This window comes from Chanodichthys erythropterus, chromosome 3 (assembly GCF_024489055.1).
Source record: "Chanodichthys erythropterus isolate Z2021 chromosome 3, ASM2448905v1, whole genome shotgun sequence".
Classification (NCBI taxonomy): domain Eukaryota; kingdom Metazoa; phylum Chordata; class Actinopteri; order Cypriniformes; family Xenocyprididae; genus Chanodichthys; species Chanodichthys erythropterus.
The window spans coordinates 20149514-20169452 of NC_090223.1; the positions used below are offsets into that span (position 1 = coordinate 20149514).

A 19939-nucleotide genomic window follows, 5' to 3' on the forward strand; every position below is an offset into this window, starting at 1 on the left:
ACGTTACAATCACTTAAATAAAAGCCTTGAAATGACTGTGACGAGATATTCTCGTGGAAACCATAACCGGGGCTAGTTGTCACACGAGGAACGGCTATATCTCACTAACTGTAGGGTCTTAAATTCTTGTTCTCTCTTGATATATGCTTTAAACACCTAGTTCAAACTGTTTTAAATTAGAGAAGAAACTGACTTTCACAAATATACCTACCATCATAGTGTGACAACTAGCCCCGGTGTTCCCTACTACTGTTGCTACTAAAATATAATAATAAAACAAACATGGCATTAGTCACCACTGACTTGAGAAAGAAAAAAAAAATCTAATAAATACATAAACAAAACAAGAGTGAGATTATGAAAGCCTCTTGCTCTGTTTTAATGAGATCCCATATTGATTTATTATGATTATTATGCAGTATAGCTGTAGTAATATTTTGGCACTATGATTGTATATGATTGTTATAAAGTTCGTTATAAAATATGTTTTTACACTCATTTGTGATTATTCCAGAGAGGCAGTAGGACTGATTCGTGTCTCAGTTTTGTTCGGGTGGAGTTCAATGGAAGTTTGCTGGGAGACTCACAAAAACTGGACATTGCTGTGGACAAAGATGTGGTTTACAACTTCACCTGTAGTTTTGAATGCTCAGAAGTAGCACATTCCCTGGATGATGTGGCACATAAACCTGTCATACGTGAGTTTTGAACATTCACTCACAAAAGATTTTCTAAACCTATTCATCAGTTAAATTGGTGGTTAAATACAAGCAGAAATGCATGTGTGCCCTCAGTGACGGTGCTCGAGATCTTACCAAAAGAGAAAAAACAAAAAGAGGAAAAAACCACTGTACTAGGACAAGCCGTTGTGGACCTCCTGCCACTACTGCGAGGTTAAACCATTTTATTTTATTCAAACTTGGCACATTTTACATGCACATTTTATATGCATTCTCATATTCTTGAGATTTTCATCTGTTTTTATTCCAGGTCAGTGTAGCTTCTCATCCACTGTGCTTCTTCATGCGGTGCCCGGATCATCGGCAGATGTTGCTGCACATGAGGACGGCATTAAAGTAACAACATTTCTACACCACTAATTTAGTATGTTTGTAAATAAACGTTTTATATTGTGCATGTGTTTCCATGGACAGTCCACACTAGATGTGACGGTGAGCGTTCCGGAGCCGTTGCTCTCTGATTCCCAGCGCTCTGACTCTAATGTGCTGATGGTCACCGTGGAGACGGTGTATTCCGTTCCTGAAGTCTGGAATCCTGCCTCCACACCTCCATCCAGCTATGTAGCTGCCCTGCAGATGCCCGTCTCAGCCACAGTAAGAAACAAGTGATTGTGTTTGTTTGGCTTTTCAAATGATTCATCAGTAGTTGATTCTTCAAATCACAAGAAGCAAAACACTTTAAGCCTCTGGTACTTACTTAGGGGTCACACAAGTGAACCTCAGCGGTCAATATGCGATATATATAGATATATATATATATATATATATATATATATATATATATATTTGTAATGAAATGTATGTACTATATTTTGTTTCAGTAATATATATATATATATATATATATATATATATATATATATATATATATATATATATATATATATATAGTTTTTTTTTTTTTTTTACTATGTGTTTCATAGTACTGTTAGAAAAAAAAAATATCTAAAAAATTCAAAATGTGAACATTTTTTGGTCTAAAATGACAGAAAACCACCAGAGGGTTAAATATGTGCAAGATATTTTTATGTTTAAAGAAATAATTCACCTATTATTTATTGTTTTTTTCAGAGAGAGCAAGTGTTGTTGTTCTCCAATGGCGTCTTAAAAATGGGTGGCGAGCGGGAGCCGGTGCCAAGACCCAAAAAATGGCCCTTGGGGGCTCTTCTTGCACAAGGGGCAGAGGTCATTCAGGGCCTTTATATTGACGCAGAACCCACGGACATGGATCACGGAGACCTTACTGACATAGAGGTGATCTGAGACATTAATGGACAGTGATGGATGTGAAAGGAATATACAGTGTCACCACATTGATCTGTGTGTGTGTTGTAGGATAATGATTTCAGAGTAAATGCGGAGTGTAATGAGAACAGAGTGAGCTGGGATACGGCCCGTCGTTGCTTTATTGATGCAGGAGGCGTGGCCTGGTGAGTAATCACCTCTTTTAATCAATGCACGTGACTTTATTTTGTCGTTATTTGTCACGTTCTCCAATGATGACTTCCATTTGTTTTTAGTCTGTCCCGCAGGATTGCAGAATGCAGACTGTGGCCTGTTGAGATCATGAAAGCCAATCAGACGGTTCCAACCAAAGGTGGGAGATCAGCCAGAGACAAGCTGGTGAGAAATGTCCTGAACTTTATCATATCTCGGGATGGCATTCAAAACCCAAAACAAGTCAGCAATGACGTGTAGATTAAAACACAAAACGATTTTGCTTGTGTGTGCTGTATAGGGGGAGGATGAGCCACAGATTTCATTTCACGGAGTGGTTTACATGGACCTGGTGCCGTTGTTGTACCCTGGAGTACGGCGTATACACGGGGTGTACAGAATCTACCCGTTTTATGAGTCTGATCTACTGAATAAGGTGAGTGAATATAAGTCATATGCACATGAAATTAACCAAATCAAGATGATGAAGAAATGATGGAACATAGTCTGACACCTATTTTCTTAAATCAAGATACATTTACATGAGAAGCAAAATGACTTAAGATATTGTTTTTTTTTAATAAATGTAATGAGCGGGGCAATAAAAGGCAGGCAGAGACATGGATTTAATTGCAGAGGCTTTAATGATAGAAGCCAAATAAACGATAGGAACAAGGCAAGTGGAAGCAAACAGCACCATTACAATCAACAAGTGACAAAGTGAAAGTGACGTGTGAAGGGCAAGTATTGTAACCCATACTCAGAATTTGTCATCTGCATTTAACCTATCCAGTTAGCACACACACATTAGGAGTAGTGAGTAGTGAAGACACACACTGCAAACCATGGATACACACACATGTTTTGCTGTGGCGCCCGGGAAGTGATTGGGGGTTAGGTGCCTTGCTCAAGGGCACCTCAGTCATTTCCTGCTGGTATTTAGATTTGAACCCACAACCTTCAGGTTACCAGTTCGACTCTCTAACCATTAAGTTACAACTGCTATATACACAGGGGCTAACATGCTTAACAAGATAATGTGGTAACAAAGGGAAATAAACATGAAAAACTACAAAATGACTACAAAGATGGCAGAAACAAAAGTCCAGGGACAAACATACAGAACATATGACAATAAAGAGTTTATGATTAAACCAAGAAAAAATATTTGCCAATAGGCTAAGAAAAATAAACTTAATTCAAAGGGGAAACAAGTATATTTTTCCAAAGTCCCTTTAAGACAAGTCATTTCATTCAGCAGCCATCTTTGAAACGCCTCTCGGGCATTCAAGTGCAACTCCTATCTCTTTGAATGGGGAAACATCAAATTCTCCAAAGCTGTTTGCCAAGCTTTTGATTCAATTTCATATTTGAAATCACCAATGAAATCTGACAACAACTGTCTCAGAAATTTTGTTTCTAAACGCTCGATTCATGACAAAAAAACCTGTATTTTTCAGCTTGGATCAAGCTAATGCACATGCGTAGTCCTAAGTGCACGTCTCTCGTGTTTCGGAGGCGCATGTCTGACTGTTTCTATAGGAACCGGAGCTTCTAACAGCCGCTGCAGTGACGCTATGACTTTACCAATTGGCAATTGGCTCTTATTTAGAAGGCGGGATTCTGCCATATTTCGCGTTGCACTTTCTCCCATTCAAAACAATACAAGTGACGTGTCTTGTGTTATTCTAGAGTCTTTGATTTTTCTTCCCCAATTGGCAGTTTCTTTTTTGAACAAGACTTACAGTAATATCTTATTCTTAACTAATTTTGCTTCTCATGTAAATGTATCTTGATTTAAAAACAAGACAAAAATCATGTTTTGCAGTGATTTAAGCTGATATCTCCTGTATCAGGGATGGTGCTTAAAGTTGCATTAAACTAGTTTTAAATTAGTAGTTTTACACCCAAAAATTAATTGTACTTTGGACCAGTTGTTTGTAATTGGTTCACATGCACCAAAACCCAGGGTTCTCACGGGTCATGGAAATTCTGGAATATCATGGAATTTTAAATGTTCTATTCCAGACATTGAAAGTCAGGGAATTTTATATATTTTTTGTCTAAGTCATGGAATATCAGTGATATCTGATATCTGAGTTCTTGTTTTTAATGTTGATAATATTATACAAGCAAGAATGCAAATCCAAATATCCACACGATTGCAAATGTGAAATTTTACAACAGTTCAACAAACAAAAAGTGATGTTCTTCATAGTATTTTTAGTATTTGTTCTAACTACAGCACACAGCGCTGTTTCGTGAACGAATCTACGGCTTTAAACGAATTGTTTGTGAAAGTAATTGATTCAGTGATTCATTCGTAAATACAGCCACTCCACTTTAAAAAGTTTGGGAACCACTGCTCTAGAGCGTTTAACCCCTTAAACCCTTAAAACTACAAATTAATTTCTGTAGAAAAAGTACAGAAAAACATCAAAGTGCATTTAACGGGTAAAGGCGTGTATGAGTGTTCAACTAAGTTTAACAATTAAATAAAGCTTGTAAATGGATGAATTACTGTCTGTGGCTGATTTGTCTGCTCAATGCTCAGCACAACAGCGGCTTGTTTTTCCATTCATTATAGGTCATGGAAATTCAGCTTTTTAGTCAGTGACACTCAGGGAAAAGTCAGGGAATTTGACATTTGGCTTAGAGTGGGAACCCTGCAATACAATGATATGGTCACAAAAGTCCAAGACCAGTTTAATCAGCCAGCGAAGCCTATAACAAGATACTAAGTGCATCATTTTCATTTTTCAGAAAAAGTTTAAAGAGTATATATATTATCTTACAATTGATTGATTCTATTACAGTGAATCTTATTTTATGTACTGTTCCAGACTCAGAGGACCTACAGCATTCTGAAAGAGCTCAGCAGAGCACCGCCGACACTGGGCCGAACCCGAGCCAATTCCTCCGTCGACTCCTTAAGGGCGTTTCAGAGTAAAACCTTTGAAAACCAAAGAGGAAACAAAGATGTTCCCAAAAAGGTACAGAAAAAAAGACAAATCAGTTCCTATTAATATCTAAATCACTTCTCCTCTTACGTGTTTGAAATTTCACTGCCTCAAAAGTCTGCTCAGATACCTGAAAATCTCAATCAAAGGTCAGAGATTTCAATATGAGCTCAAATCAAATTCTCCATAATTAAATGATCTAACCTGCTATGCATATTAATTTATAGCTTTATACTCATTCTGGTTGACAACTATTTGAGTTTGTTTTCACTTCTCCTGAAACAACATCTGAGACAACATTTAGGCCACTTATGAGCTAGCAACTTCAGAGCAGTTCAGTGTTCCTCAAAGCCACAGCTGCTTTAAAATGTCATGCACACAAAGCATACGTTTTACCCAAACGAGATGTCATAGACTTCATGGGATAAGATCATTTGGAGCAGATGCCATCTCTTCCCCTTTCCGCGTGGCATTGGGGCTCATTTTTGATATCCCCTAATTAAATCCGGATCTGTGGCCGAGGCACGCTTCCCAAACCAATTAGCTGTAATAGCAGCAGATTGCCGGCCTCGTCGCAGCGCGGTGAATCATCTCCTTTGCTCATCTGCCCCTCTCTGACGCCCCGTGGCTCCGCAGCAGATGGAGAGAGGCGAGGAACACACAGCCGCCCCACCAACTGAGCATCTGACGCCGCAGCTGCCCGCTAGACAAATAACAGCCGCTGAATCAACACACACAAACACACACACCTTTATCATATTCCCTGAAGAAATGTTATTGTCCAGAGGTCTCTTTCATAGCTCAATGGAGTTTATTTGAGATCTAGAGATGTTGTTTCGTTCAACTACCAACCATTAAAATGTCAATGGAGACACAAGTGAGACAACGGTATGACTTTACAGTTATTAAATGAATATATTATTTAATCTTAAGAGAATTTGATGGGGAATGTTTGAGTTTGTATTGAGATCTCTGACTTTTGATAGACTTTGCTCTCTTGGCAAATTGGAGCATGGTCTGAGACACTGAAATTACTGTAATTTTTTATTTTTATTTTTTGTAAGAAGAATCTCCAAAAGTCTCCATTTAGTCTCCATTTTAGGGACACAACACCTTTTTCAACTAAAAACTTGCATTTTGGTCATTCATTTTCATGACTACAGCATTTTGGGGGCCTGAAAATGAAACTTTTGAAAACAGATTTTAAAGTGTGAGTTTATGAGAACGATACCATCTGACAGTGATGTCATGCACATGCCTATTATGTGTTCAGTCTATAGGCACGTAGTGTTTCATTACAAAGTGACATCGCCAACTCATGGCCTGGCATGAATAATACAGCGTTTTTTATTGTTTTTGTGGATCGTTTTGACAACATTTTTGTTGTCTGTATGCGAAAAACGCAAAGGAAAAACTTTTCCGCTTTTGGTACATTGTTGTCACGTAAACGTACCCTTAGATACGATTGACATATTAAATAAATCTCAATAGCTCTGTCCTTCTGTTTTTCCGCTCACTGAATATCCATTGTCAATATGAATTAAACTAAAGTTCAAAAATTGGGGGTTGGTAAGATTTTTTAATATTTTTGAAAGTCTCTTCTGCTCACCAAGGCTGCATTTATTTAATACAGTAAAATACAGTAATACTGTATAACAGTAAAAACAACAATACTGTAAAAATATTACAATTTCAAATAATTTTAATATCAATAATATTATAATACTAAAATATCAAATGTTTTATATTTGAAAATATTTTAATTAGTAATTTATTCCTGTGATCAAAGCTGAATTTTCAGCATCATTACTCCAGTCTTCAGTCACATGATCCTTCAGAAATCAATCTAATATGATGATTTGATGCTCAAGAAACATTTCTGATTATTATCAGTGTTGAAAACAGTTGTGGAAACCGTGATACATTTTTGTTCAGGATTCTTATAAATCTGATAAACAGAAAGAACAGCATTTATTTAAAATGTAAATCTTTTGTAACATTATAAATGTCTTTAATGTAATGTATGATCAATTTTTGCATCCTTGTTGAATAAAGGTATTAATTTCATTCAAAAAGTAAATAAAAAATACTGACCCCAAACTTTTGAACGGTGGTGTACATCACATTGCATAAGCGAAATTGCACAAACTTGCACAAGTTTTTGAATGCCGAAATACACACAAAACATTTCAAATAAGATTAGACAGTAATTAATGGGATTACTATGTAGGAAAGACTAACTGATGTCCTTTTTCTATAGCCAGATTCCCAGGGAAAACCTGCTCAGTCTGACAGTATGACTGGACTGGAGCCACAGGTCAACACGGAGGGACAGGTTAGTTCATCTGTAGATTATGCATCAAAATGAAGCAGTCACATATGAAAATAGTCTTGGTAAGGTGTGATCTTCACTTTTGTTATTGTCTCAGATGTATGCCGATTCAAGATCGTACATTATTATTGAAATTGCTGTGGAAAAGCCACTGGTTCCAAAGAGACCACCAGAGGAGCTGGCCAAACGGTAATAAGAAAGAGTTTCTTTCAGATTCATTGTTTTGTCCTCAAAATATGTCTAGAGAGTGCTTCAGATTAATTCATTCTGTCTGATACAGTGTGATGGAGTTGGTTCCTCCCAGACCTCCTCTGCCTCGACGGCCAGCAGGAGCAGAAAGAGTAAAAACAACATGTGTTCTTGTTTTCTCACTACTTTTGTCATATTTTTTCCCCTCACAGTCTTATTTATCTATAACAGTTTACACTGTCATGGTAAAAGAGAATGGCTGAAACTTGCAATGAAATGCCTGGGTCATATTTCACTTCAATATAAATAAATAATAAAAAAAGAGAATATTTTCCACTATAACATGACAGTTAAGCACTTTGTCCCTTGCATTAAACTGTATGCGTTGAATTATTAAACAATAAGACACTTGCAGTCGTGCTGCTGTTCCGAATATGTAAGAATGAATCCGAGTGTTTGAATTAGAGATGCACCGATATATTGGCCAATAATCGGTATCGGCCGATAAAAGCAGATTTTCACACTATCGCTGAAAGTCAGGGCCGATATATCCTTTCAATCAAAAAATGGCAAGGACATGCACTGAATTTGTGAAGAAAATGCTAAGAAACTAGTTTTATGTTCAATATTAATAGTAATTATATGAATTAATAACATTTAGAAAGTTAAGAAATATTAATTGAATTTTCAAAATTATTATTTCTTAATGTGTGTTAATATTAATTTGAGTAATGTGTTTGTTTATAACTGATACCAGTTACTCTAAAACAAGGGAATACATTATTTATTTGCATTTCTTTCAAAATATAGTAATTAAAAATATAATGATTAATTATAATAAAATTATCATTAATTTAAAAGAAGGTATAAAAGGCAGAACCCCCACACTATCTGTATCAGCAGATATCACTCTGAATAATCGGCTATCGGTATCGGTGGAAAAAATTTAGTTTCGGTGCATCTCTAGTTTGAATGAATTGGTTGAGTGATTCAATGACTCACTCATTCAGACAGTTGCTTTTTAGGTGTGTTCGACTTGAAGCAGCGCTGCGCAGACCGATCGGTGTATGACGTCAAAGTACTGCTCTTTAATCACTCTTACTTGGGATTAAAGATACTTTGATGTCATACGATCTGATTACCACCACTTCTAATACACAAATTGACTCTCAAACTTTCTCAAGCTTTTTATTAAAAAAATAAATATTTGGCTGTGAAATGTAACCAGTTTTTTATAAGAATCACCCAAATTGCTAATAAATGATATGAATAATAATAAATGTGTATCCATGGTATTATCAGGCAGTACAGGAATACCAGTCTCAGATAGCGAGTGTGGCCGCCCAGGTGTTGGATCAGTACCAGCAGCTGTTTGGGACAGCGTTTGTGCCTGGTGGGAAACCTCTGGACCCCGTCCTGCAGGAACAGCGCAAAACCCAGCTACTTGGAGAACTCAACTGCTCTGGGAAATACTTTGCCTTCAAGGAACAGATGAAGGTGAATTTTAATCATGTTAAATGTGTAATTTTTAATTTAGTTCATTTAATGTTATTCAAAGTTCCTTGCAACAAAACAGCCATAATTTAGTGTTTCTTAACCATTTCTTCTCTCTTTCCTTATTATTATTATTATAAATACACACACATACATGTATATATTTAAGAAATATAAGCATGTATGTATAAATATATAAATATATTTATATTTTTATATATTTAAATTATGTATAAATGTAAATATTTGTATAAAAATATAAGATATTTTTCTTAAATATATACATGTATGTGTGTATATTTATATATACATAATAATTATACACAAAACAAACACACATATATTACGTAAACACAGACTCTTATTTTGTACACGATAACCACGGTCATCGTTGAACAGCCCTAAAATATATATATAATTAGCTTTTATTTTTATATTTTCAGTTTTAATTCATTTCATTTCATTTTAATAACTGTGCTTTCGTCATTTGTATTATTTTTTTTATTTATCATTTATATGTTTTTAGTAATTTTACAACTTCAACTTTCATTTGTTAATTTTCATTTGTTTTTATCTAATATTTATAATTTATTTTAAATCAGCTTTATTTCAATTAATGAAAACAATTTAAAATAGTTTTAGTTTAATTACCAATAATAACACTGTCTGTTTTGGACATGCAAACAACCTTTAAAAGCATTTTTATTTTCATATGTTTATTTTCCATTAATTTAATTTGAGTAATGTGTTATGTGCTTTTGTCATTTTTATTTGTTTTTAAATATTTCTATTTAGCTTTAATTTATTTTTACTTCAACTCTAAATGATTTCATCTAATTTTTATATTTTATTTTACTTTAATTAACGTAAATAGTTTTGGATAGCTTTAGTTTAACAATAACATCACATGGGTGTTTTGGACTAGCTTATGTTAATGAGCTGCTGGTGTTTGTTGTGTGGCAGTACTCTGTGGTCCGGATCGTAAGAGAGAAGATGTTGAGGACAGAGGCCTTCTCAGATCCTGAACAGCTCCAAGCCTTCCTTAGTCAGCTCTACATGTTCCTGGTGGATGAGATGCATGTTTCTCTCAATAAGGTGGGCCCTCAAAAAATTTCATTGGTGTTATTTGATAAGGGAAGCATCACTCATGTTGAGGGTCATTGATCTGAAACCTTTAAGCTTAGTATTAAGCACTGGTGCTTTAGGGTCTGTATTATCAGTTGTGTTTCTGTTTCTTCTGTGTTTTTCATGCACTCCATTGAATCAGAGCCTGTCAGTGGACTCTCAGGACACGCATCATGAGCCTCTGCTGAGCTGTGCTCAACTCAAACACTTCGCCAAAGAGGCCCAACTCAACAAGGACTACCAGCTGGCGGCACAGTACTATCAGGAGGTAAAGCATTATGCCACTCTAGATGCTTCAAAAATAACATACTATTACACTATATTCTGTCTCGATCATCATAATACTAGACATAGCATGTTTTTATGTAAAGCAGTATTAATTTATTTTCATTGAGATAATATTATTGTCAGGTTTATGTTCTGTTTTCATGGACTTTTAGTTTGTATCACATTGTTTCCCTGTGTTTGGTTCCTGTTTCCTTTGTTCCAGTTGGGGCTAGAAAGGATTCAGCTATGGCCAGATTGTCCTACCAGGGCTTACTGGGCATGCGCACATCAATATTACATCATTTTATCATGCTGAACAACAATTAATTACTGTATTTGCATTATTGTAAGGGCAGTTTTAGGGTTGGGGTAGGTGTAGACGTTAATAAACCATCACAATGTGTGGTTTCCTTATCTTCTGTGTTTTTGAGTTTATTATTAAAGACTATTTAAAGAGTATTCCCTCTTTGTGTGTTTCTTACTGCAACTGTGACAATTATAGTTTAGTTTTTATTAATATTTTGAATTATAGTTTTTATTTTTATACTTTCCAGTTTCATTTTAATTTTGGTTAAAGTTTTAGTAATTTTGTTGTATGTTATCGGGAAAGGTCAACTAGGTGGGACTCCTTAAGCACAACAATGCTATATGTCGTTGCGCTGCCCACAAGGCTATTATTTTTTTAAAACATTCTATTACAGTAATAAGAATGAGATCACCATTGAGAATAATGAGAAGTACAAAAAACAACCCTGCAAAGTGAAACCCCTGGATGTTAATGTAATGCAAGAAAGGATCAATTTGGCATTTCAAGCATGAATGCACCATATTTTGTGAAAAATGTAGCATATAATTATGGTATCTCATGCATACACAATGAATTCCATTCTAATGGCAGTGTGCTATTTCAAACACAGCTCTAGTTATCATTTGTGATATGCCAGTATCACTGGATGTGACTCATGTCTCTCTGAATTCCCCCCTGTAGTGTTTGGTTCGAGACCGCAGTGACCCGTCCCACTGGTTTGATTATGGAGCGTTCTACATGCTGACCGATGACCTCTTGAAGGCAGAGGAGTGCTTTCAACAGGCCTTATCCATTGAGCAAACTCACATACCCAGGTTAGCATTCAGAAATTAGTAGGTTTCTAAATGTGTGCTTGAACTCTTTCAGTCTTCTGCTCTTGTGTTTGGTGCAGTTTGCTCATGTGCGGTGTTCTGTCGGACATGAATGAACGCTATGAGGATGCAGAGACTTTCTTTGAAAGGGCGACAGGTGTAGAGCCGAACAATGTGGTCGCCTGGACTTTATTTGGTGAGAACAGAATTAAACAGTACATACGCTACTGTTCAAAAGTTTGGGGTTAGTAAGATGTTTTTTAAGAAAATAATACATTTATTCAGCAGGGATGCATTAAATTGATTAAAAGTGACAGGAAAGAATTATTTCTGAAGGATCATACGACTGGAGTAGTGATGCTGAAAATTCAGCTTTACCATATATATTCAAACAGAAAACAGTTATTGTATATAATTGTAATAATATTTCACAATATTACTGTTTTTTTTCTGTATTTTTGAACAAATAAATGTAGGCTTGTTGAGCAGAAAAGACTTCTTTCAAAAACATTTAAAGATCTTACAGACCCCAAAACTAAATTCCCCGGTGTGAAATTGACACTGTTGGTGTTAAAAGTAACACTGAAGCAGTGTTAGTATGTACTTAAATGATTAATTTAGTGCTGATTGTTCAATTATAGAAGGTATGCATCGACGTCACTTTCCCGCCGGAACACGCTCCCTCAGCTGGACTGAGTGGCAAAGGAATCTGCTGCATGACTGGATTTAATAGGGGAAACTGCGAAAACGCAAGTAAAACAAAAGATTACACTGAAGATTGGGCACGAAAGTGTTTCTTAGAACATGTCAGATTAGCCTAATCCATGGATATTGACATGCAGCCAGGAGTCGTGTTTCCTGACATTTAAATTTGCCTTATTTTGACGGCGGGGAAATACATAAAGCAAATCTGCCTGTGAATATTTTATATAACTACAATATAGGTAGGTTTAAATCCGTGTAATCACTTATATCAATGTCGTCATATTGTCCAGCCCTGAAACATATAGTTTTATAGTATAGTTTTTGTCAGTGTTGTTTAATTAAAAACACCCAATTATGCAGAATATAAGATAGAAAATATTTAATTGATGAGTTGTCAACACAATATATAACAATACAATATTTACGGTATGATTTTACCTCAAAATCCAACAATTTGACACAAAATGATAACTGCAAATCCATGTTCCTCTGCTGGAGTCCAGCTGTGTCTGTGAATTGCAGTGATCCATTTGCTTCTTTTTTCTGTAGCTTTCAGCAGTCTGTAAAAATATACCTCAAGTTTTGTGTCAAAGCTATTTGTACAGTCAATCACAAAGCTCTTTCTCGTTTTGGATGTGTTTTGTGTGTTTTTCGCAGCATTCACGCTGAAAACCAATGCTGCCACTCAGTGTTTTGCCACTTAGCGCGCGTGATCGCAGTCATAACGTTCGACGGTGACGTCACGTGCATACCCTCTATTGAAGACACCTGATAATAAGCAGAAGGAACTGAAGGAAAGAGAAACACAAGAACTACAACTGACTTCTTGCCACAGCCTTAGAAGAAATCAACTGAAAGACATTAAATCTCTCTTATTACAAACCAGACTGAATGAGAGTTCTTTCTGAGAATTAACAGGTTTAGATGTTGATGTTTTATTGAAAATTTTTGTTCACCATAATTATGATCAGTGTTCCCTTTAGTTGGGCAGTCTGACTCTTGACTTTTCATGTTAGTTTGTGGTTTTTCTAACAGTGTTTTACTAGAAAAAAAAAACAACTACCATAAAAAAGTCAAGAGTAAAACTTTAGTAAAACTAAATGAAAAATTCAATTTTCTTTTCAGTTGATTTCATATAAGGCTCCTCAATTATCGAACAATCATCATACAATCAATCACTTAAAGGGTCAGTTCACCCAAAAATATAATAATGTAATTTATTACTCACCCTCATGTCATTCCACATCCGTAAGACCTTCGTTAATCTTCGGAACACAAATTGAGATATTTTAGTTGAAATCTGATGGCTCCATGAGGCCTCTATAGCCAGCAATGACATTTCCTCTCTCAAGATCCATTAATTTACTAAAAACACATTTAAATCAGTTCATGTGAGTACAGTGGTTCAATATTAATATTATAAAGTGATGAGAATATTTTTGGTGTGCCAAAAAAACAAAATAATGACTTATTTCAGAGCGTTATGTATCTTTTGTGTCGAATCAGCGGTTTTGGAGCGCCAAAGTCACGTGATTTTAGCCGCTGGCGATCCGAACCATGATTCGACACAAAAGATACATAACGCTCCGAAGCTTCATGAAGCAGTGTTTTGAAATCAGACATCGCTATATAAGTCGTTATTTTGTTTTTTTGGCACACCAAAAATATTCTCTTTAAAATATTCACTTTATAATATTAATATTGAACCACTGTACTCACATGAACTGATTTAAATATGTTTTTAGTACATTAATGGATCTTGAGAGAGGAAATGTCATTGCTGGCTATGGAGGCCTCACGGAGCCATCGGATTTCAACAAAAATATCTTAATTTGTGTTCTGAAGATAAACGAAGGTCTTAAGGGGTGGAATAACATGAGGGTGAGTAATAAATGACATTATTTTAATTTTTGGGTGAACTTTAAGTACATAATTAACTCTAAAACTACTTTGATGTTACTTTTAACTCTCTGCTGAGTCTACTGAGCAGTGTTCATTTAACACCGGGGAATTTACTGTGTTTGCATTGTGTTTTTTCAATATTCTGTCATACCATATCCATTAATTTGAGTTCATTTTGCAACATTATATAGTTAGTGTGCAAAATTTTGACAAAAAGGTGTCAAATTGTTGTCAGGTGTGTTTTGCCAGGCTCAGGGCAAGGTATTCCAGGCAGAAATGGCTTTTCGGGAGGCCAATAAGCATTTTATTTCCATCATGCAAAATGGCCAGTCATCTAGACCAAAAGTAACCTCAGAGACTCAATCTGGTCAGGAGAAGAACCAGAAGGATGAAACAAGTGAGATTCCAGCTGGAAAAACAGAAAAGACAGGTGATCACCTCATTTCTATCTGCTCTCTGACAAATGCTCAAATCATTTATAGCTCATATGGGATCATTTGCTTTAAAGGTGATGATACTGATGAAGGTGCCGTACAAGAAGAAGGCATCCCACAGAACAGAGAGGAGAGTAAACAGGAAGTACAACACCAACTTTCCCCCAGCAGTGTCCAATCCACTATCTTCATGGAGACAGTGTGGTTTCTCCTGCACAACTATGCATTACAGGTCAGCGGATGGTTATGTCAGTAGATCCTGTGCACATCAGTTTAAAATCACTCATTTTTACATGAAAGGTTTAGTTCACTTCAGAATTCAAATTTCCTGATAATTTACTCACCTCCATGTCATCCAAGATGTTTATGTCTTTGTTTCTTCAGTCGAAAAGAAATTAAGGTTTTTGAGGAAAACATTCCAGGATTTTTCTCCATATAGTGGGCGGTCACATGCTAATGAGTGACTTCAACCTTTTTCTGAATTATCCATATTTAGATTCAATAAATGTTCTGACTGGTGAGGAGCTTTTACTTCCCCAACAAACAGTTTTATTTCCACAGAGCAGGAATCAAGCACATTTGATTATTTATGTTAATAGTTCATGTTGGATTGTGCTCGTGTCATCCAGATGGCCCAGCGGACTCTGGCACTAGAGCTGCTGTCTCCAGACAGAGGAACCATCAGCTCGTATCATCTTGCTCTGGCCCAGCTTCAGCTGCTGAGAGGAGACCACGACAGTGCTGAGGCCAGCCTGAAGGAGGCGCTGGCCGACAACTTCCAGGTCTGCTGAATTCCATTCCCAGTACTTGGCACTGAGAGTGATGGGAGAAATGTAGCTTCTCATAACTTTGAATCAATTGAGCCAGTTGCTTCACAAAATGATTCACTGTTTCGAAGTGCTCAAAACACCACACGCTGGTGACACCTGCTGGTCAAAATTGTGTAAATGCAACAGAAACCCAGCCCAAATAAGCATAAAAACACCTTTTACAAATGTTTTTATTGAAGGTGTACTCTATTAAATGCAATTAACAAATCATCTAATACCACTAAATATGAAGTGTCTGTATAAGCATTTACAGAGATCATCGCCCCCTAGTGGCAAACCATTGAGATATTTTGAAACATTTTGAAACAGTCATGACGACACAAAGCCTCATTTTCTGAAATTATGTGATTTTGGCAAGTAATTTTTTAAAGATTTCAACTTGTATAAAGTGTTCACATCCTTGTAGAACTCGTAATTACAACTTGTAAGCTGGGAATTTTTTGAGAACTCCTACTTGTACCACCTGACTAGGCATGTGACGGTATCAAATTTTCATGTTGTGATAATTGCTGAAACTTCTATCACGGTATACGTTAAAAGTAAAATGCTTCAAACAGATTAAAGTGCAAAAGAATTATAAAGAACAACAGGTAACAATTTACAATAAGGTCTCAACTAAGATTAATAAATGCTTTATTAGTATTTTTCATTGCCAGTTTAGTAATAATGAATTAACATTTTAACCAATGAAGCCTTTTATCACTAAGTGTTAACAATAACAAATAATCAGAACATTTCCAATCATTAGGGCATGTTGTAGTCCAGATTAAAATATAAAAATGATTAAGTTTGAAAATAAATAGCCTGTTAAGTCTAAAAGTGTTAAGGGTTTGGTAATGTGACGAACAACATTGCGAAAAAAAAAAAAAAACTGACTGAAGATTTGAAGCACTTTAATTACTGTTCAGTAGTGCAGCTGCTTCGTTTATGAGGTTTCCGGGGTAACCGCTGCATTTTTTGCTGTTCGATTAGCGCCCTCTGCTGTCAGAGAGTGAACGCGCACTTTCATTCAGCGCGTCTCCTTCACTCGTTCCGCCATGCATGTGCTTCTCGTGCCCGCTGGGCTTGTTTACATCTGAGCGCGTGTCCCTTTGACGCAGAATACAGCGGTTTTGTGTATTTTATATGGTTGATGGGGAAAGTATTCTTAAAATGTATTATAAAAATTTAGTTCCCACGATAACAATATTGTGCATATTCATTATCGTGATATATTGTATTACCGAATATCGGCATTTGTCTACACTTGAGTAATTTAGGCTTTGATAGTGTCGCCATAAAAAAGCATAATTCCCAATCCGAGAAAGTGAATAGCTCAGAGTAGAATGTCACATGTTGCCATCTCGAAATTACTGTAATTACAACATGACGTGAACGCAGAATTTGATACACACTCCACATCACTGATTCAAAACAAATGATTCGCAAAGGATTCAAAGCTTCACGAAGTGTGTCCCTTCACTAGGTACTGATGGAATGCACTTTTTCTTGGTGTTTGATCCTGGCAGAACCCAGACATATGGGCCCTGTGGGGTCACTTACATCACACGAGGGGCGATTACGCTCAGGCTCAGAGCTGCTATGAACGGACGCTGGATTCTGTGCTGGACACTTCAGACACACACTCCATATTCCTCCGTCTGGGCTCCATCTACCTGCAGGAAGGAGAAGTGAGTTTGGATTAATAGCTTAATCTTGTTTATGAGTTATTTTTACTTTTTATAAAGCAATTATCATGTGTGTTTCATTCCCTCTGTAGTATGAAAAAGCCAAAGCTATATTCCTGCGCGCCTGCAAACACTCTCCGTCATGCCTTACTTGGCTCAGGCTGGGAATTGCCTACTATAGAGTGAGTACATTTAGAAAATTAATACATATCCCCTATATGAAGCCCCTAAAGAAACATGTGGTGGAAAAAAAATATGAGTTGAGAGGAAAAATATATTTAAAAACTTGCTTTCCCATGAGAAACTTTGCATTCACTCGCAAAGAATTTAACATGAGTTTAAGTTGCTTCAGTTCAGCAAGTGTTCATCTTGAAATGTTACTAACAATATCAAAGTTAATCTTATTTACTTTATAAAATGTAAAGATTTCACAGCAAAAAGACACGTGAACCACAACCTGAAGGTGGATATTTTACAGTTATATCAAAAGGCTTTTACTTTCTATAAAAGTATAGATTGTGTTTTGCTGTATCATCAGCTGGAGAAGCTGAGCGAGGCTGAAGAGGCGCTGACTGAAGCCAACGCACTGAATAACAGGAATCCAGAGGTGTGGGGTTACCTGTCTCTAGTCTGTTTACGGGTGAGTGGCTGTCAAATACATTCATACTGCTTTCTTTCATTTATTCATTCCCTGATTCTTCTTACAGTGGAATTACAGTTACTATTGTTTAATAAGCACAATAGCTCTGTTCAAAAACCTGCTGCCTATGTAGAAGAGAGCAACGCAGCTTAATAGTTTTCACAACAGAGCAAACTGATGAATATAATCTTGCATTTTTTGACTTTAGATTTGACTTTAGTTGTTTTGTCCTTTCAGACTGGCCGAAAACTAGAGGCAGAGCAGTCATATAAATATGCCATGAAGGTTTGTATTGTCTAAAGTTAATGTGTTTGTGAATATTAAAGTCTGTGGTATCGAAATATGTTTAATTTTTGCTCTCTTTAATGTTTGGTTTCACAGATGAATTTGCAAAAAGAGTCACTTCTACAGGAGATCCACGACCTGCAGTCACGTGTTGGGTTCGGAAACCCTTCCTTCTGATGTGCCTTACCACAGAAATTAAATTTTAAAGCATAAAAAGGTTAATTACTTCTAAAAAAAAAAATAAAATAAAAATAAATGCTTATTTGATGCATTTTGATTTAAATGCTTATTTAAACTAACGGTTGGGTTTGTCCATATTTGATCCAAACATGGGTTGAAACAACCCAGCATTTTTTAGAGTGTTAAAATGATAATAAAATATGACTTTTAATATAATCTGCTGTAGTCTTTGTTGTTCATTGGGTGGTCTTGTGAATATTTGCTACACAAGGCCCCACACCAAGGACAGTAACTATAAAGTTTTAATAATCATTCTAATTTTATGTGAATAGGGAAGTCTAAAGCACAACTATAGCAATACTGATGAACGATATCCTTGGAATCACTTTCAGAATGATTTTTTCCCAGCTGATGAATGATATAAACATTGACAGCCAATCAGAATAGATCCGACTTTAAAAAGTTTGAGGATTTAAAGCAGCAGATGATAGTACTGCATCGTGTGATTATAATAAACACATTATCATCCATTAGTGTTGATGATAATATGTTTTCATTATATAGTTATCTTTATAGATATTGTTTTTGGTGTGAATGTGCTTTTATGGTTTACATTAGGTAGTACAGATGTACAAATGAGAATGACTGAGAAGGATAGGATCTCTATGCACAGAATACTGAGATTGGCTACTAAATTTGCAAAACTATGCAGTATATAAGCATTGCCTAACCCTAACCTATAATGCAACACTATAGCAATACTGATTAACGATATCATTGGAATCACTTTCAGAATGATTTTTTCCCTGTACTTGATCTTCCATTGATGAATACCAAATTTATTTCCCATGATTTGATTCAGCTGCCAAAAGTAAATACATTTTTACACAAAATTCAATTAAAAATCCAAAACAGCTATTTATTTCTGTGTTAATTATGGAACGTAACTCATTTTCTTGTGCATTGCGCATTACCTTGATCCAGCCTGAAAAATATGAGAAAATTAAACATGATTTGAGCATTTAGAAACAAAATTTCTGAGACAGTTGTCAGATTTCATTGGTGATTTCAAATATGAAATTTAATCGAAAGCTTGGCACACAGCTTTGGAGAATTTGATGTTTCCCCATTCAAAGAGATGCACTTGAATGCACCCGAGAGGCGTTTCAAAGATGGCCGCTGAGTGAAATGACTTGTCTTGAAGGGACTTTGCATAACACGGAAGCTCTGCACTGTGTTTACTACCTGAACATCGAAGTAGAATGACAGGGTATAGAAGAAATTGTTGAATAAAGTTGTTATTTTTGTTTTGTTTTTGCACACAAAAAGTATTCTCGTCGCTTCATAACATTAAGGTTGAACCACTGCAGTCATGTCGACTTTACGATCCTTTATGGATCTTGAATGTGGCAATACATTGCTTTCTATGAGGGATACAAATAAAAATAAAAAAACCTCACAGATTTCATCAAAAAATATCTTAATTTGTGTTCCAAAGATGAACGAAGGTGTGGAACGACATGAGGGTGAGTAATTAATGACAGAAATTTCATTTTTGGGTGAACTAACCCTTTAACACAGTTACAGTGCAGGGTGTTCGACCCCCAAAGATTTGTAACTCGCAAGCGAGAAG

At 35.9% G+C, this 19939-nt stretch overlaps 1 protein-coding gene across 1 annotated transcript; it reads left to right on the top strand.

The window, feature by feature from the left end:
• The first annotated feature begins 998 nt into the window (after positions 1-998).
• cfap70 (cilia and flagella associated protein 70) lies at positions 999-18367 on the top strand. Its single transcript, XM_067381274.1, has 23 exons — positions 999-1076; positions 1155-1334; positions 1812-1994; positions 2076-2170; positions 2261-2363; positions 2479-2613; positions 5021-5170; positions 7398-7472; positions 7567-7658; positions 7750-7810; positions 8961-9155; positions 10116-10247; positions 10420-10545; positions 11533-11666; positions 11744-11859; positions 14506-14700; positions 14779-14936; positions 15334-15486; positions 17043-17204; positions 17294-17383; positions 17740-17841; positions 18079-18126; positions 18223-18367. The coding sequence occupies exons 2-23, from the start codon at positions 1230-1232 to the stop codon at positions 18301-18303; spliced, it is 2691 nt and encodes an 896-aa protein (XP_067237375.1). The 5' UTR covers positions 999-1076; positions 1155-1229; the 3' UTR covers positions 18304-18367.
• The last annotated feature ends 1572 nt before the right edge of the window (positions 18368-19939 follow it).

Coding starts and splice junctions, on each gene's coding strand:
- cfap70 (XM_067381274.1), top strand. CDS start 1,230: ATGGTCACCGTGGAGACGGTGTATTCCGTTCCTGAAGTCTGGAATCCT. Junction 1,335..1,811: donor AGATGCCCGTCTCAGCCACA/GTAAGAAACAAG, acceptor TGTTTTTTTCAG/AGAGAGCAAGTGTTGTTGTT. Junction 18,127..18,222: donor CATATAAATATGCCATGAAG/GTTTGTATTGTC, acceptor TTGGTTTCACAG/ATGAATTTGCAAAAAGAGTC.